Genomic DNA, 19,200 nt, shown 5'->3' on the forward strand with positions numbered 1-19,200 from the left:
GTTGGTAGTGTGACTGAGCAGCCAGGCCCATCTCAAAAGGGGTAAATGTGAGCTGTAGAGCTGTACCAATGAAATTCACAAATACAAGTAGCCAAGTAACATGTATACTCAAGGATTCAGTTATAAATAGTTATTTAACATCAATTTTATATAATGTAAAATACTATTTCAGAATCAGCATAACTTTAGTGGAACTTTCGTGGATACTCTTTAGGAGATGCTTTTTACACACTTCCTACACCCTGAGGGGACTTCCCTGAGGGAACTTCATTCACAAGGACAGTAATGGCATTTATATATCACTAGTACACTTTGCAGATTCTGAGGTTTGCAGAAAGGAAAGGTTAAAGGAAGGAAAAAGGCTAAACAGGTTCTCAGGGCATGTGAGTATACTTAAATCTTCCAATGAAGTCTAGACAAAACCTTTCCCAGCAATAACAGTTTAACACTTTATTTTCACCTCTGAGGGACAGAAAATATCAGAGTCATTGGACTAGAAGAGAGTCTGCAGGGAGCCAGGACACCCAAAGTCAATTGGAGCCCAGTCTATGAAGCGGAGGCACTTCGTAGTTAATAAAATTCTTGCACAAAGTTAGAGTTTTGTAAAAAATAAAAAAAAAAGAATCACTGTAGGGTCACAAGCTGTTACACTTGTGGAAAGCATAGTTGAAATTAACTCCAACATAAGTAACCACTGCAAGTATCAACCTAGAAGAGCAAAGCTAAAGACACAGTGGTAAGTACCCCATGTCTTAACAGTACCTCTGGTTTGAAGAAGAGTGGTCCAGCTGGATTCTAACCCGTTGCAACGATTCAGACCACGGGCTCCTGAGCCTCAGTCGTGGGGACAAGAGGGATTACTTCTGGAGGGCTCCTGAGGCGGAAGTTTGGAGGTAGTCGGCAGCTAGGGGCACTTTTCGGTTCAGCGGCACTTTGTGGTTTAAGCACTCTATAAACAGTACCGTTGCATATCTCGGATACTGGTTGGGCTTCCTTCACTCCTTGGGCCTGCACTCTGGCAAGGGGACTCTAGCTTTGGTCGTCCTGCTTCTGGAGGCTCCTTAGGCTACTCCTGGAGCTTCCGGACGGATTTCAGATGTTGCACTAGACAATTTCTCGACCCCTGGCACTCGGTTACTGCAGCACCAAAGAAGTACAGACATTGGGTGAAGAATGTCCAGTGGAGTACTTCTCGGGGTTAGTTGGTCCCACTAACCCAAGGGAAGAAGTCGTCCCTTCCGGAGTTTCTCCGTCGAATTGAAATGGAGTTTCAGCACAGCAGCAGGGCTACACCAGGCAATTCAAAGGTCCAGGAGGATGCAGAAAGCTTTGTTCACGGTTTGTCGGGTGTTTCTCCCAGTGGTCGACTCTGCCTCTAGTCCCAAAACCCTCGCCTTCAAAGCAGGTTTCTCCCATTCATGTATTGCCTAGGCTGTCAATCACACAGCAGGACAGCCAGCCAATCAGAACTGGTTGCATTCAGACATTCCAAGGTCAGGTGAGTTTTGGGAACCTCCCTCACATCCTGCCTTTCCAGGCACACTGAAGCCACAGGCAGGCTTCAGGGGTGAAGCCTGCCAAAGGCAAAATGAACAAAGGGCTTAAACCTGGCTCAACACCAGAGTAAAACCCCAAGAAAGACCTCACAAATATAAAAATGGCGAAAAAAGAAGACCGGGCCATTTTGCCAAAATGGACACTGATGGGTGCTATACTCTAGCTGAGGATTCAGCCTGCGGTAGAAAAACACAATGGTAGAAAAATTAAACCACTGCCACCAGCCATTTTAAGTAGGGAGGGTAATATAGAAAAAAGTTACAAGAGCATTTATGATAAGGGGCTACTAGGTAACCCCGCAGCACTCCACATAAGATGGTGTGTTCTAGGCCCACAAAGAGGAGAGGTAAGTTCATTTCACTTGACTATTCTTGGGAACAGTAGTTATCACAAGAAAAGGTATGTAAACCCTATGAGAAATCTAAAGGATTTCTCTGTGACGCTGCACGGAGGGTGCTGTGTGTCACCAAAAAAAGTAGATGCCTATGGGATTTGTCAGACTCCAAAAATAGAAGAAACACATAATCCAAATCAGGTCAAAACACGAGAGTGAGAAAAAGGTCACTCATGCCAGGGTTAAAATTAAAAAGTCCTAAAGTCCAGCAAAAGAGCTGGCGGTCTATAAGGTTGAATGGAATTAGCACAGAAATGAGAATTCTCCCTAACACTTGCGATGGAGATCAAGACAGTCGTTTCCATACCAGGATGATTAGATCACGACAACACAAATGGAGAAAGAGCCTGGATGGACAGACAGGATCCTAGGGTATCCTGCTGCAGGACAAGACAGGGTGATTGTTGAAGAGATGAAAAGAATTAACTGTTCTGACATGATGGAAAAGACTAACGCCTGGATGCTGGGAACGTTCACAACTTCTGATCTATGGACGAGTGAGTACAAACAAAGAATGGGACGATGGAATGATGTCCTGTGCAGCTCATCTGCTGAGGAAGGAGTACAGAAAGTGAATGATGAGTGTCTGAAGTTTTGGGCCAAGTATTCCAAGCTGCTGACATGGGTGGAAGATGAAGTAGGACAATGTCTGTGGTCCCACTGATTAATGCAACACTGCTTTCAAAGCAAAGGGAAAAATTATGCTGGACATAATAAGGGGTGCAAAATCACCATTGATGTTCCAGGAATGAGGAGAGTGACAGCTGTCATAATGGATCGATATTGGATCTGCGGATCTAGAACATATATGAAACCGCCCAAGAATTGGGGAGGAGTGTGTTCCTTGGTATACATCCATGTTCCAGAATTGGTGATTCCACAGAGTGACCTGAAGAATTTCCAAAGGTGGATGATCACCTGAGAAGAAGGTCAATAGAACTCCAGCAGATGAAGGGATCGAATTATTTCTCACAAAAATCACTAACGGTTTATGAAGACATTCCTGACCAGCACAAACTGTTCATCCATGTTCATGCCTGGAATCCAAACAGTGGTGAATGCCAAATGGCTACAGATAACCAGATGGGAGCTACTGCAAACAATCAATGCCACTATAAAAGGATTTCATGCCATAAAAGAAGAGCTGAGGGCCATAAAGCTGATGACCCTCCAGAATAGATATCTGCTCAACATGATTACCGCAATGGAAGAAGGGTTTGCGCCAAAATGGGGCCATCATGTTACACACATCAAACCATCTCATGATGGCGAGATTGGGACCCTGATGGAGGCCATATCAATTTTGACAGATCTACACATAAAAACGGTGGATGGGACAGAGGCCATTGGAGATCACAGTTGGTACACACCAATGTTCTCATGGATTCCTTATTGAATAGCAAACTTATTCAAGTTCCTTGAGCAATATTGGTGATAATAATTTGATTCTGTATGATGAGGATAATAATTCGACAAAGAAAACAGCCAAGAAAGTAGTAGGAATGAAGATGATAAATGACGCAAAGGAGGAAACAGAAGACAAGTTGCTGGCTGATGACGCTTCAGAGATTACATAAAAGCATGTATTGTGGCACCTGAAGAACAGAATTCTGGTATCCAAAGGATCATAGGAATTATGTGGGGTGTTGCATCTACTGTACCCCGAATGAACAATGTAATTACATGACCTGCAGTGTGGATGAACACATTAAAACAGTGGCAACCTGAGGGGGGAAAGGGGTGACAAAGATATGGACACTCAAGTAACACTTCAAGAGAAGATACAAAGAAGCAGAAAAACCTGAGGAGGTGTTCGAGAACTCAATCAGAGAGGGGAATGTGGAGGAGCAGCTGTATTTATCTGCAGGCGACTCTGTCCCCCTACATTCCCTGAATTGGAGACATGAGACCATGTCTTGCCTAACACCAGATATCGTACCAATACCACAGTGAGTATTTGGAATGAGATACCCATTGAGACAACCCTATCGAATGTACCCCCAAAGTGATGACAACCTGCAGGAGGAACTTCCTGAAGGATTATGAGAAAGAGATAAGCACATGAACTGATGATGTCATAAGAAAGTGTGCACAACGTCCCGAGATACTGACTAAAGATAAAGTATAGACCCTAAAGGACTAATGATGAAGTAAAGAATTGACCGAACTGTCAATGTGGAAAACAAGAAGTGAACGTACAGACGCTGGAACACAAGGTAGATCAAGTCATCATAAAGGCTAGCTATGATTAGTAAATAGAATGCAGGTGAAGCTGCCATTGGTATCATGAATTAAATGAGCCAGAAACCATAAAGGGGGGGGGAATGGAAAAGCTGTGTCGCAGAAGAATAGCAGGCTCATGGAGCTGTGTGGCTAGACTGTCGTCAAGATGGTATAAATCGGGGTCTGCCATCTACTCTGAAGAATGAGTGTGCAGAGGATGAATCTTCTCCTGTTAAGGTGCAAGAAACACCACAAGGAATGCCAAGTTTTAATTCCTTTAGAGCATTTAAAAGCTGCAAACCGGACCAGATCATGGTCTCCCGTCACGTGAGCCAAGGATGGAAACAGAACTTGAACTTGGAGTGCTAGACATGATAGAGAGTGCCCTCACTACCGTGCATTCCCAAAGACAAGAATACGCTACAAGGCCAAGTACAAAGACAATTTCATGGCAGAAGGCATGGGTGATGAGATGCTGGGCTAATTGGGTGGTGAAGTAGCTTCATGTCCCATCTCCTTGCCCCTGGGTCTGGGTTTACCTGCTGCAAAATGATTCAAATGTTCCAGACATGGCACTAGCATGCCAACCAATTGTATTAGTGGTCTCAGTGTACGAAAAGAAGTAGTGGAACTATATTCCCTGCTGGCCTGTACCCACTCCTCACAAACCCCATCACCACGCCCCCTCCCATACACAATACAAACCCCCAAACACTTGCAGCTGCTGTTTAAGGGAGCGTTCAGTGCAGTGCACTGAAAGTGCAAGTTGCAACATCTTCCCACACTTATTTTAAAATAAAACCATTCTGGAACAGTTTTTTTTTTAAAATAAAAGTATAGGAGCTGTAAAACGTAATTTAAAAAAGTAGGAGCACCGCTCCCGCTCACTTCGACCACTGGTATTAGTCCATATAACAAAGGATTTTTAAAGCTTGCAAGACTAATGAGAAACTGTCTATCTAGTGTTTCTGAAATTACATGCATTAAGAGGTAGGCTTAAGTTGTCCACCTGATAAAGGACAGCCAATAACAATCCTAGCTCCCATATAAGTGTATATCTAGATTTTACCCTTAACTCAAACTGACACTTGATAGGTTTTTCACTATTGCTACGTAGTATGACATCACTGATGCATTACTAAGTATACGAATTGTATATTTTGTGCATATCATTGAGAGACTGAGCGTACGTATGTTGCTGTTCATTATAACCTCCACGTTTTAAATAATTGTTAATAAAACAGTAACTTGCCATCTGCTTTAGTTTGCCAATTATTTGGACTCAGAATTATTCTGGTGTAATCCCATCCTTTACAATGCACGTTCCAAAGGGTGTTAAGGTCAGCTGGTGACGGGACGCCGAATGTACACACCCCTTGTTCCTCTCACTCTAGCTCAAACTGATGCAGAGAACGCTGGCACTGTGCTAGGCAGTGAAATGCACAATGATTTAACAGCTATGATGGAATTTCTTAAATGTATGTCCCAACAGGTATGAGCACTGCTGGGAGGGGGTTCGAAGAAAGCCGATTAAGCAAATGAACAAGTCAATGCACAAGCACTACTGAAGCACTAATACGGTTTCCCAGAGACAAGGTTCTGTGTAGAAACTTTATAAGATGGTGGGATAAGCACCAGTTTGAGGGACCGTTTATAGTGGAAGCGGTTACACAGACAGCTGTAAAGCTCCTAGGACGGCGTGCCTGGCTACACCTCAGTGACATCAAACCCTTCAAAGTAGAGACCCCCCCCCTGCCGCCAACAGTGAGCACAAAGGTGAAGAGGAGGCGAGAATAGTTCAAACGAGGTCGATGACTACGACCAATCAGCAGCAAGAAGAAGAAGAAAAAATATTCTTTCCTTCATAGCTATAAAGACAAGTCAGTTCAACTTTCTTTTAACTACGTTGGCCTAAAATAAAGTGTTACATTTCTACAATAAAAAGAAAATAACCGCTGTTTCCTATAGCAATTATATTATTCTTGATTTTATCCTTTTTTATGAACACTTATCCCTTTTTAGGACCCTGGAACCTCTGCATAACAATACAACTATTCAACCTAAAGGCTTACATAGTGCTGGAAAGACATTTTCTCTCAATATTGACAACCTTTTTCTTGTGAACACTTGCTTTCAAGGATAAGAAAGGAACCACTTTTCCTGCAACAAGAATGCATGTGTTGAAGAATATGTGATATTCTCTGTCAGAGCCTAGACGAGAATGTACTCGCAGAAATTAGATACACTAGCAACAATAGCAATGCTTGACATTTTGTAGTTTATATATAATACTTTTTATTGCAGCAAGAGCAATCATCATTACTGCTAGACCAGTAAACATGAATATAAGCACTGTAACGATGATGAAATGACACCAGGCGAATTCCCTGTGCTAAACACAAAGATGAGGCGATTAAAAAGAAATGTTAGACAACTCAATGCACCTGACTTAATATATTGATGAAACGGTCCATGTTACCAACAACATGTGATATAAGCAGAATTCTGATGAGTTTTGTGTTTTCTCTCATCCCCTACTCTGAGGGGCCCCAGAACGTTTATAGCCACATAAGTACCTGCGAAAGCAGAACATTGCACCACCCACCTTGCACTATTTATGTCCCGAGGACAATTTCAAGCACAGACAGCTTCCAGAGTGGGTGACGAAACCAAAGTCTCTACAGGAGGATCATTTTATAAAACATAAAAACACCATGATAAAAGCTAATACGTAAAACAAGGTAGCAATGTATCTGCCAATAGACATGAATGGAGGAGGAATTAAAATAGAACATAAAATGCTGCCGTGTAATGATGCGTGTTAGGGAGAATTCTCAGAAATGTGCAAATTCCCTTCACCTTAGAGACCCCCCAGCAACGTTGCTGGATTTTGAGGACTTGATTTTTTAACCTGGAAAGAGTGAGCCTTCCCCTCCCCCCCCCACTCTTTCATGTGTTTTGATGTGTGTTTTACAATTGTGTTCTCGGATTATGGAGTTTTAGATAACTCCATAGGCATAATCTTTTCATGTGTGTTGCACAGCACCCTCAGTGCATTAACACAGGGATGTCTTTTAGACTTCCCAAAGGTTTAGAAACCTTCTCTGGGATAAACTACTGTTTCCCAGAGAATGTAAAGTGAAATTGACTTTACTAGTCTTTTCCAAATTCATAGACCCATTACACACCATCTTACAATGGAGTACTGGAGGGGTTACATCCTATCCCCTGTGTCTAAACACTAACATAGCAGTCAAATGCTACCCATTCCTATGGAATGGAAATGGCTGCTGGCAGTGATATTGCAATGAACTACCATGATATTTCAAGACCGGGTCCTGGTCTCCTTTCTCGCCATTTCTTTTTGGAAAGGGCCTTCTAGTGTTTGTCTCTGCACGCCAAACCAGGTTTGGTCCCTTTGTTTGTGTGCTTCGGGACTGAAGCCCGCCCTTGGCGTCTGGGGTGGCCAGGAAGTGAGGGAGGTACCCAAAACTCCCTGTGCTTAGTTTCCTAGGAGACCCAAATGCACTCTGGCGCGATTGGCTGGCTGACTGTCTGGCAAGGACAGCGATCCTGCTGGGTGAGTGACAGCTAGGCTGGAATGAAAGGGAGAAAACTGTTTAAAAAGGCGAGTCTCCAGGACTGCAAGGCAGAGTCGACCACTGGAACGAAAAAACCGAAGACGAGCTGGAAGAGGACATCTGCTGCAACCACTGGACCATTGTTTTGCCCGGTGTAGCCCTGCTGCAGGTCTGAATTGCCAAAATCCATTCGACAGAGAAGCTCCTTCAAGGACAGCTTCTTCCTTTGAGTTGGTGGGACCAATCAACTCATAAGACACCTGGATACCCTTCTCAAGGCTGGTTAGGATTAACCAGGGAGAGGGACACCAGTTTGTGTTCTTAAATCTACAGCTACTGGAAACTGAAGTGACTCCATTTTGTTTGCTTTCTTCAATGATCCCGTGCAGTGCAGGAGTCCCCCGACATCCTCCCTCTTGTCCCCACGACTGAGGCTCAGGAACAGCGAGATCTGCAGAACTGCCAGAAAACACAACTTCAGCAATATTTGTTTTCTTCATACAAAGGTACTATGCCAACCCAATTGGGAGAACGCCACTCACGCAGTGAAAGTTTGTGAAACTTTCCCAACTTACAGGCCTAATCAGCTTGTGACCCCACAAATGATTATTTTTCGCCTAAACTACTTCTGAGAACTTTTGCAAAGACTTTACTGTTTGATACTAGAACTGCTCTTTCCTATCCTGAACACTAGCCCATTGACTTTGGCTTGGCCTATTGACTCGAACTGAACTATTCTGGTGAACTGAAACTATGTGCACTGCCTAGAAAGTATATATAATCTATTCTACTTTTGTCCTTTTTGCTCACTGCTAAGTAACTGAACTGCCATTTGGCTCCTTTTTCAAGGGAGCTCATACTGTCTCAAGAACTTAATTTTGTATTGAAGTGTATTGGTCTAGAATATTAAGTTGTCTTCTCCTAGTGAAATGTTTTATAAATGATTGTTTAAATAAATTTATAAGTGTTTTACCAAGAAGCCTTAAGTATAAGTGTCTACTTGAACCACTGTGATTGAAAGTCCTCTGTGTAGTTACTTGTAATGCTCACATTCACTCGATAAGCCTGGCTGCTCAGCTCGCTACCAACAAACTGTGTGGTACAGATGTATACCAGAGGTTGGTCTTGCTTACACCTGTAGTCAATTGTGTGTGGTGGTCCTAGAGGGTACTGCATGCAATTCTGCCTAACCATGCGCAAGGAAAAGTAATACCTGGGTGTTGGGACACAGGACAGTTACAAATAAAAAGACCTACTTACAGCAGATGGATGTGGCGAAGGATTAATAGGCTGCAAAGCATTAGAACTCCTAGAGCAACCTGAAGAAGTTGTGCAAAATGCTAATAACGAATGCCTTGCCAAATGTCCCATATATAACAAATTGCTTAACTGGGTAGAAGATGACAGAGGACCGGTACCCTTAATAGCTCTGAAAGATGCCACACTGTGCTTCAGAAATAATGGCACACTGCTTGTTGAAATTAATACAAAGTGTTCAAGTGTATTTTTGATGTACCAGACATGAAAGTAGGAACAGCCATAATAATGAACCACTATTGGGTTTGTGGTTCCAAAGCTTGCATGCAGCTTCACCCAAATTAGGGAGGCATATGCTCTCTAGTAATAAGTGCACCAGCCTGGTAGTACCCCGGAGTGATGTACAGAATGGAGATTTCCCCAAAATGAACACACTCAAGAAATAAGAGGTCCCTCACACTTACACGCACAAAGAGGAGCAACTATGAAGAGGCATATGACGCCATACCAGACGAGCAAGAATTGTTTGGCAGAACTGAAATGGTATTTGCATCTCTTTACTGCCGGGTTGCAATCCAACACAAATACAAAATGGCTGCAGATAACCCGCTGGGAGCTGCTGCAGACAAACACAACAATAAAAGAATTTAATGCCATAAAAGAAGAGCTGAGGGCCATAAGACTTCTGACCCTCCAAAACAGGTACGCTCTCAATTTGATAACTGCCAAGAAGGGGGGGGGTGTGTGTGTGCGAAAAAAGGGCCTTCTTGCTGCACATACAAACCCACCCACGATGAGGTGAATGGTATCCTCACAGAGGATGTAGCCACCTTAACAGAAATACACACAAGAATGGTAAAGGAGCTAGACAAAATTGCTTATGATGACTGGTTTAGTTACCTGTTCGTATGGATTCCCTCCTGGTTGGCCAATGCATTAAAGTGCTGATGGCCATTTTAGTACTACCACCATTTGGATTCTGTGTTCAAAGAATTGCAATGAGCCAATGCAGAAAGACAGTGGATCCTCGCATGCACAAGTATACCCAAGCAGATGACCTCACCCATACCCAGGCAATGGAAAGCCCTATTGCCCTTCCAAAATCAAAATGCACTTGTCCCTAGGACCCTCACAACTGCACAGAGCACTGGGTATATTGCGATTACAATGGGGAATGCTACTATATGACCTGGAGTGTGGATGAACATATCAGAAATACAGGTCACTTGGGAGCTCGGGGGGTTACTAAGATATGGATACCCAAAGAGCGGGGGAGGACAGAAGAAGAGTGTGATTGAGGACTAAAGCAGAGGGGTGAATGTTAAGAGGCAGATGAATAAGTCATCCATAGCTTCTGCCTCCACCCCAGCCCAATATTGCAGAGGTGATATACTCACTAAGGCAACCGTACCTCCATTATCCGAGGCAGGTACAGCAGGAGATGGACACAATCTAATGCTGAAGATGGCACCAATAAACCAAACCAACATTACAACAATACACTAGACAAAACAAATATGCATTAACATGAAAAAGGTAAACACTAGGTAACACGTGCATTTATACATGAAAAATATTAACATAGCATCCATAAGACATGAAGAATACCAACCTAAGCAATGTATACTCTGAATGCAACATGAACAACACAGGAATATAGCTCACTAACAGAAATGCAACAGTACTGAGCAGCCATCTTTTCCAAATGTGGAAGCCGCAACACACTAAGTAAACGAAAGGTCTCAAGGATTCAAGAGAACTAAAAATTCTGAAACCATGCAGAGCACAGACAGGGGATGACGAACACATTCAAGGCTACCGTAAATTAAGGGAGGGTCAGAACGTTGTCGTGAAAGCATGAGAGAGTAATTCCCAGGATGCAAGAAGACAACCCCGCAGTTAATTACAAGAGAACAACCAGTCGTAAGCCAGGTGCAGGACCATTAGAAGGCCAAAGATTCCATGGGGTATAGCTCAAGAATGTCCCCAGTGGTAAAAGAAACGATAACACTACCAATATTAGCTAAAAACCTAATAAATGCAGGGTGACATAATTCCAAACATGGACCCAATCAGACGTGACCTATAATTAAAGAACACTGTCTATTCATTAGTAGTGGGCACAGATGATAAACCTGTCTTGCTCATCACACATATCCCCATACACGAGACGCCACCCAAGGCAAAATACAAAGGGATCACCCTGACTCATGGCCTAGGAAAGGATGGATGGCTTCTTCTTTAATTGAAAGGAAAGCAGTCTGTGCACCTCTTTCCGATCACTCAGTGTCTCAGTGTCTCTCAGATCGGTCATTGGCTAGTGGGAGCTGCTGTTCTTACCTGGCTTTTAGGATATGAAGAGGACCCCTGCACACACTCTAGAGATCCTGAGAAACTGAAGGAGCCAAGACTCATGTCCAGCTACAAGACTTGCGAGGAGACCGTGGGCCAGTCAGAAGGAGGCTTGGCGACCAACTTCAGCTGCTGCCCTGGTAGAGCCCTGTCCTGTGGAAGATCTTCAGCAGTCCTGCAAAGGAGCTGTGACCCGTGGAGTGGAGAGAACATCCATTCTCGACGTCAGCTCGGAGTCCCAAGAAGAGCCTTCAGAAGTACTCTAGAACCGCCCTGTGACTAAGCAGCCCTGAGTTTGGGCTACCGCACTGCAGACATCGCCATTCCGAGTTGAGGCCTGGAACTTGGGGGATCCTCAACTTGTACTACAAGACTTACCTCTGCGCAATTTCCTGGTACTTGCATCAATCAAGGGGACCCGAGATAGGAGGGAAAGTATGACTGTGGCAAGTGAATCCCTTTGCATAACCGTGCATCGGTGGCCATCGTCCAAAATTGCTTACCTGCATTCATTCCGGTCCTGGGAGGGGCCCTGCATTGAGTTTTGCTGCATTCTTCAACTGGGAGACCTTGCACCAGCATCAGACACCGACCAGGAGAGCTGCTCAAACCTGCAACCCCTGGGGATCAAGGGCTGTGGTTGATGGCGGGAAAAGCCACCATGGACCTTCTTCAACCGACCTACAAAGTCTCATGAAGAATCGGAGTATGGGGGTGAGTTATAGCGATACTTACCTGCGCCCCTAACTCCCCTTTTAAAGTTTGATTACTTTAATAAAACTTTCCAAACACGTTGGCTTTGCCATTGCTCGTTCACACAAGCACTCAAAGTTGGGAACACGTTTGTTAACTAGTTTAAATTGTCCCCTGACACTTGAATTGTTCACTGGCCCCCAGAGACCCCATCTTCATAAAACGGTATTGAACTTTGGGGCACAAGGCCCCATACATTTTAGGAATTTACTTCTGAAGTTAGGATTTATTCTCTGTGGACTTGTAGTGCAAATGCTAATCTGTACCCATCTTTGCAGGGGTTTGATATATTTTGTCCTACACTAGTTATTGTACATATTCATCTAATGTTAGTTTTGAGTGAGAGGATTACCTGTTTGTAGACATTAACTATTATTTAGAAGTAAAGATGTATTTTCATACTGGTTTGTCCAAGTGTGTTCCTTGACTGCTTCACTCTGTGTGCCCATTGTGGACCCTTATAAACTCAACACTTCACAAGACTTATCCTAGACCATTCGTTTTACTATCTTGAACTGCTTTGGCTACAGCAACCCCAGAGTTGTCCCCGTCACAATATAGGTTGGCCTTCTATACATCTGTCCACCAGGCCATAGTATAGAAAATCAGTCCCAACAGCCTGGCGGCAGAAGAACTTGTGCTACAAGGACTGTGGGACTAACAGGCAGAAACTGTAAAGAAATTCTTTGCTATATTGAAAGCGCTTAGCTTGTGGAAAGTAAGATTCTGATGTGTGCATAATTTCTCAGAATTTTTTGTGGGAGATCTGATGAATGTCTTGCAGTTTGTTTTTTTGTTTAGAATAAAGCGGTTTGTGTTCTAGTCAGAAATGAGTCTAATGTGTGTGCTAGTCCAATTATGTAAATGTGCTGACAAAATTCTTCTCTGGAAGTTATCTCCAAAGCAGAGTGAAGTAGCAGACCATCAAAATCTAAGCCATTCATTTTTTAAAGTAACAAAAATAGGCAAATCGTTTACCAAGATGTTTCCTTTTGGTCTTAATATTCAAGTCTTGGTGTATTTACTATTAGCAGCTTGTAGCCTGCCACAATAAGCAAGGAGGCCCAAACACGTGTTAATAGAAACTACCAGTGGACAGAGCTCCTGAACTTATTCTTGTGTTCATCTCCCACTTTTGCATTTCATCTCCAACACTGCCTACTGCTGCGATTACAGCTGTAAAAGTTAAACTTAATGTTCTGTAATCTCCCAACTATTTTATATTTTTCTAAATATTGCTGTGCTACTGTTAGGAAAGGTTTGTATGCAGTACCCTTTGGGGCCACTACACACAACTAGGACTAGAGGTGTAAGCAAACCAACCTTTGGTATAAGTCTGTACTACACAGTTTTCGTAGCGTTGCTGAGCAGCCAGGCGTATCTCAAGAGAGGAATGTGAGCTGTAATGCTGTTACACAGAGGTCTACAATCACAAGTATTCAAATAAACTCTTACACTCAAGGTTTATTGATAAAACACTTATTAATTTATTTCACAGTCAGTTATAAAGCATTCACTAGAAGGAGGCAATATATATATCACACACACATATATATATACTTCAGTACTTTACACTGTACGTTTCCAAGGCATTTAAACTACTTTGAAAGAGGAGCAAAATGGCAGAGTACTTTGAAGTAGGAGCAAAAATGCATAAGTTAATAAGAAGATCACAATTATTCTTAAACAGCGCAAATGTTTGGAGTTCACCAGAGGAGTCGATTCAATGCAATAGGTTAGGCCAAGGTCAATGGGCTAAAGTTTTGTATAGGATAAAGCAGTTATGGTAGTTTGTAAAAGAAATAATCATATGTTGGGTCACAAGCGGATTAGGCCTGCAAGTTGGGAAAGTTTCAAGCACTTCCAACGCGAGAGTTAAGTACTCTGTCTCGTTTCACAGTACCTTACAAATGAAGAAAAAGATGCAGCTTAAGACGTCTGTTACTGGCAGTTCCTGCAGATCTCGCGGTTCCTGAGCCTCAGTCATGGGGACAATAGGGAGGACGTCAGGGGACTCCTGCACTGCACAGGGACTGGCCAAAAAGCTGGCAACTGACAAATCTTCAATTCCGGTAGCTGTAGTCAAGCACACTAACTGGTGTCCCTCTCTCTGGTTATTCGGTTTCCTGCAGCACTCTGTGGAAAATACGAGCTCAGAGAATGGTATGCAGGTGGCTTAGTGTCAAGTTGATTGGTCCCACCAACTCAAAGGGAGAAGTCGTCATTGCAGGGCTTCTCTGTTGAGATGAACTTAGCGATTCGGACCTGCAGCAGGGCTTCACCAGGCAAACCAATGGTCCAGGAGTTGCAGCAGCCATCCTCTTCAAGCTCGTCTTCGGTTCTTTCGTTCCAGTGGTCGACTGCCTTCCAAGCCAAGAGACTCGCCTTTTATTCAGTTCTCTCCCATTCATTCCAGCCTAGCTGTCACTCACCCAGCAGGGTGGCTGCCCTTGCCGGACAGCCAGCCAGCCAATCACGCCAGAGTGCATTTGGCTCTCCTAGGAGACCAAGCACAGGGAGTTTCGGGCACCTCCCTCACTTCCTGCCCACCCCAGACACTCGGGCTCCAGCGGCGGTCTTCAGTCCTGAAGCCCGCCAATGGGGAACAAACTAAGGGACCAAACCTGGTTTGACGCGCAGAGACAAACTCTAGAATGACCTTTCCAAAAAGAAATGGTGAAAAAAGAAGACCGGGGCCTGTTTAAACAAAGGGGGCTCAGACATCATCTTGAAAAACGTGGCTCCCGCGATTTAATGCTACTAGTGTTTGCGGTTGGGTAAAATATGGTAGTTCATTGTAAAAACACTAACACCAGCCATTTTGAGAGGAAAGGGTAGCATTTGACTGCTACATGAGTTTCTAAACACAGGGGATACTAAGTAACCCCTCCAGCACTCTATTGTAAGATAGGGGGTGCTGGGCCTAGGAATTTTAAAAAAAAGCATAGTAAAGTCAATTTCACTTTACTTTCTCTGGGAAACAGTAGTTTATCCGAGAGAAGGTATTTAAACCTTGGGACAGCCTATAAGGCTTCCCTGTGTCACTGCACTGAGGGTGCTGTGTGACAAATGAAAAATTGATGCCTATGTAGTTTAGGCTCCATAACCAAATGAAACACAAGAGTAAAACACATCAAAATACATGAGCGAGTGGGACAAAGGCTCACACTCTCTCCAGGTAAAGACATCAAGTCCTCAAAATCCAGCAAAGTTGCTGGGGGTCTCTAAGGTGAAGGGAATTAGCACATTTATGAGAATTGTCCCTAACGCTTTAAAGGGGCCGTATGAAAAGCTTGCTGCATCAGTAAAAGGTTTACTAGGGCTATCCTTGACTCGTATTTCAAAGCCAGTCGAGAGAGAGCTTTTGGGGCCAATTCCTGCCTGTGCTGCTCGGAGCCTACTGTGGATGGACGTGGGTCCCGATTACATCCGATTTCTCTTCTAGAAAAGAGAAGTAAGATGAACAAAAATTCATGGTCCATGGACATTTTGTTATCTAGCCATGAATTTTTAAAATTACAGCCCAGCATTCATTCATTCGTGTATTTCTAAAGATGTTTGAGTGCCCCCAGCAGAAAGCCTCATTTTTTAAAATGTACCACAGAATTCAGAAACGACCTGCTTGTGACATTTTTTCCGCCAAGCATATATTCTAGAACATGGTTACCAATTATGCGACCCACCAGATGTTTTAGGACTACACCTCCCATGGTTCTTCACCACCCACTATGTTGGGCAGGGTTTATGGGAGTTGAATTGCAAACCATCTGAAGGGCCACATAATGCGCAACAATGATCTAAAATACTGAAGATCTTTGTATGAGGAGAATTCTTCTTGCATCCAGGAAGCAGGGTCCTCCCAGTGTGAAATGATTTGAGAGACTGTACGCCGATGTGGGAACACATTCCCAGGAGAGCTGGGTTTTCTTTGCGCAGTGGTAACATGGAGTCTTACTACTTGATTACTTTGGATCTTAATGCTAAAGTAAATAAATAGGGTGGAAATAGGTTTACGCTGTGTGAAACACTTTACAAAGGGTTTACCAACACTCAAGGAATTTAGAGAAAATATGTTATGTTGATTTATTATGGTTTGAGGCTTGTATAATTGTTTATTATATCGAGACGAGCTGTATTTCACATCTTGGCAGTTTTGTGAGCACAGCCAACTTCACTTATTTAAAAATACTTATGTTTCACCTCCCAACACCTACTTGCACTTATGTGTAGCATAGATTCCCAAAGTGTGAAGCCTTCAAAAAGGATGTCTGAAGAATGCGTGACTTACTGAGGATAGGAGGTCTTGAGTTCCCCTAATGTCATCATCCGCTTTCTTGATGGCATTTTCAGCCGACACTTGCGCTTTCTCCGCTTCTTCCAAGGCTTCCTTGACAATGTCAGCTGTGGCTTTAGCATCTTTTGCACTTTGACTGTGGAGCACATTTGAATAATTTGAATTCATAGTTACACACATCAACAATCCATCATTTCCCATCTTTCTATAATAGCTTAACTAAATGCTGTTCCTATCCAACCTGCTTAACTACTATTGCCAGAGACCATCTCAAGATGTTCTTCAAGTCTGTTGCTGGTGAAACCCACCTTCTCAGACCTTATCATGCATCAAGGAAATCATAATTGCAAATACTGATCAACTGAACAGTAGTAATCCAATGCTAAGCAGTACATTTATGTTACGGAACTGTAAAGGTTAAGAAAAAACAAGATTTAGACTATTACAAATGGACTTCAATTGGAGAAAGTACTGCACATTTAACTTATTTCAAACTTGTAGAGTAAATGTGGGTGATAAGTAAGTGAAGTGTTTTAAGTGGGCACCACGCGGATATGTTCAAGTTTTGTGCGGTCCCGTCGCCAACAAATTCTTCCTTTGCACTGGGAGCGGACTGACCTGAAAATTAAGCCCTGGCAGCTTAGTCAGGAACTTGGAAGGACCTCTCATGAATGGCTCATGTGATAATGGGTCTTGTTTTTGCGTAATGTCTGATAAAATCGAAAACAGTTTTGTGATTTTTAAGTCAATATCAGTGTATTATATAAAGTGGTTGAAAGAATGCATTTCGGATTAAATAAATTCAAGATACTATACCACAGCCAATCATATCTATCAGTGTACAAGGTTCACACCATAATGAACAGGGGTAAAATGAGAATAGGCAGAATGTTTCCCTGAAGATGGATTTTTAGTCCGGAATGCATGGAGCCCCATGGTGTTTTCTGTTAAGAGTGAACATGGAGGGGATTCTTTTGCTTTGTACCTCTACAGCAGCGTACAATTCATTTTTAAAAAGTGCATCAAGAAACAAATTTCGTAGTAAAAAAATGAAATACAAAAAAAGAAATTTTTAAAAAAAATGAAAATGCCTATATTGAGCCAGTAAGGTACAATGCATTACCTTGCTTGTTTAGCTTCGGCTAGCAGCGACTCTGCTTTTGCAATGTCTCCAGCGCTTTGTTGTAGGATGTTCTCAACATTGGAGAGGCTTTCTACGCGAACACGGATATCATCAGTCAGGTTCTGCAGCTGCCCAGGCGTACTTGGCACCTCCATCATCAGTACCTCATTCGCAACCGCCTCGATGCTGTCAAGATCAGCACCATCCTCTGTCCAAGTGAAACAAGTCAAAGCTCATATCTATTATTTCAAACACACTGAAGGCTTGAAGTTAACACTGCATGCATTAAAACATACACTATACAAATATTAGGCTGGAAAGGCCAGGTGGAAAAAATGCGTTCGACAGTGGGTTCAAGAAGATGACAAAATAGGAGTGAGGTGGCATTGGGGAGATGTGTTCACATCCCTCTTGTGAGGAGTGTGAAATCATCTCTTCCAAATGTAACCTCGGCATTAGGGAGAATTCTCAGAAATGTGCAAATTCTCTCCACCCTAGAGACCCCCAGCAACTTTGCTGGATTTTGAGGACCTCATTTTTTTTTTTATAACCTGGAGAGAGAGAGAGAGCCTTCCCCCGCCCCCCACTCATGTATTTTAATGTGAATTTTACCTCTGTGTTTCTTTTGGTTATGGAGTCTGACAAACTCCATAGGCATCATCTTTTACAATGTGTCACACAGCACCTTCAGTGCAGTGTCACAGGGAAGTCTTCCAGATTTCCCCAAGGTTTAAATACCTTTCTCTGGGATAAACGACTGTTTCCCACAGCAGTAAAGTGAAATTGACTTTACTTACCATTGTAACTTTCGAGACCCAGCACACCCTATCTTCCAATAGAGTGCCTATACCTGTAGTCATAGTTGATTTGTAGTGTTCCCAGATGGTACTGCATTCAAACTTTGCCTAACAGTCCCCCAGGAACTAAGACCCAAATTCCTACAGTTAGCCCATGAAGTCCCCCTGGCTGGTTACTTAAGCTCTAGGAGGACCAAGGAGAGTATGTCACTGTACTTCTATGTCTGCACCCATCCTGGGCCAATAGAACGCTGTAGGAGTTGTCACAACGGCCAGTTACCTGATAAGAGTGGAGCCAAGAATGTGGCACCCTTAGTGCCTCTCCTAGTTGTGGCGGTTCCTTTTGGGAGGTTGGGGATTGACATTGTTGGTCCCCTAGAGCCTCTAACATCTTCAGGCAACCGATTTATATTGGTTGTGGTGGACCATGCCACCGGGTACCCTGAAGCAAGAACTGTTACTGCTGAGGCAGTGGCTAAGGCCCTACTTGGTATTTTTACCAGAGTAGGATTTCCTAAGGAGGTTGTATCTGACGGGGTCAAATTTGATGTCCCACTACTTGCAGGCCATGTGGAAAACCTGAGGGATCAACTGCAAGTTCTCCACTGCCTACCACCCTCAGACAAATGGGTTGGTAGAGCATGATTGGAGCTTTGTAAGAACCACTTAAAAGAAAGTGGGACCTTCTTCTGCCATGCCTTCTATTTGCCTACAGAGATGTTGCTCAAGCTGGAGTGAGCCCCTTTGAGATACATTATGGTCATTCAGTCCGAGGCCCTTTGGCCCTGATTAAGGACGGTCTGGAGAGTGCTCCTTCTCGCAAGCCAGTACAAATTACTATGTGCTTGGCCTCAGATGGAGGATGGCAC

At 43.3% G+C, this 19,200-nt stretch overlaps 1 protein-coding gene across 1 annotated transcript in view; it reads right to left on the reverse strand.

Moving 5' to 3' along the window:
• The window catches only part of LAMB1 (laminin subunit beta 1), a 373,674-nt gene that overhangs the window by 19,969 nt on the left and 334,505 nt on the right, over positions 1 to 19,200 (reverse strand). Inside the window, exons 29-30 of the mRNA XM_069629156.1 lie at positions 17,535 to 17,742; positions 16,406 to 16,547 (exon numbers count right to left, since the gene is read on the reverse strand). Of these exons, the coding sequence (XP_069485257.1) occupies positions 16,406 to 16,547; positions 17,535 to 17,742 (350 nt within the window). The remainder of the gene's footprint in view (positions 1 to 16,405; positions 16,548 to 17,534; positions 17,743 to 19,200) is intronic.

The sequence above is a fragment of the Ambystoma mexicanum genome, chromosome 12 (assembly GCF_040938575.1).
Source record: "Ambystoma mexicanum isolate Mex_15411 chromosome 12, UKY_AmexF1_1, whole genome shotgun sequence".
Lineage (NCBI taxonomy): Eukaryota > Metazoa > Chordata > Amphibia > Caudata > Ambystomatidae > Ambystoma > Ambystoma mexicanum.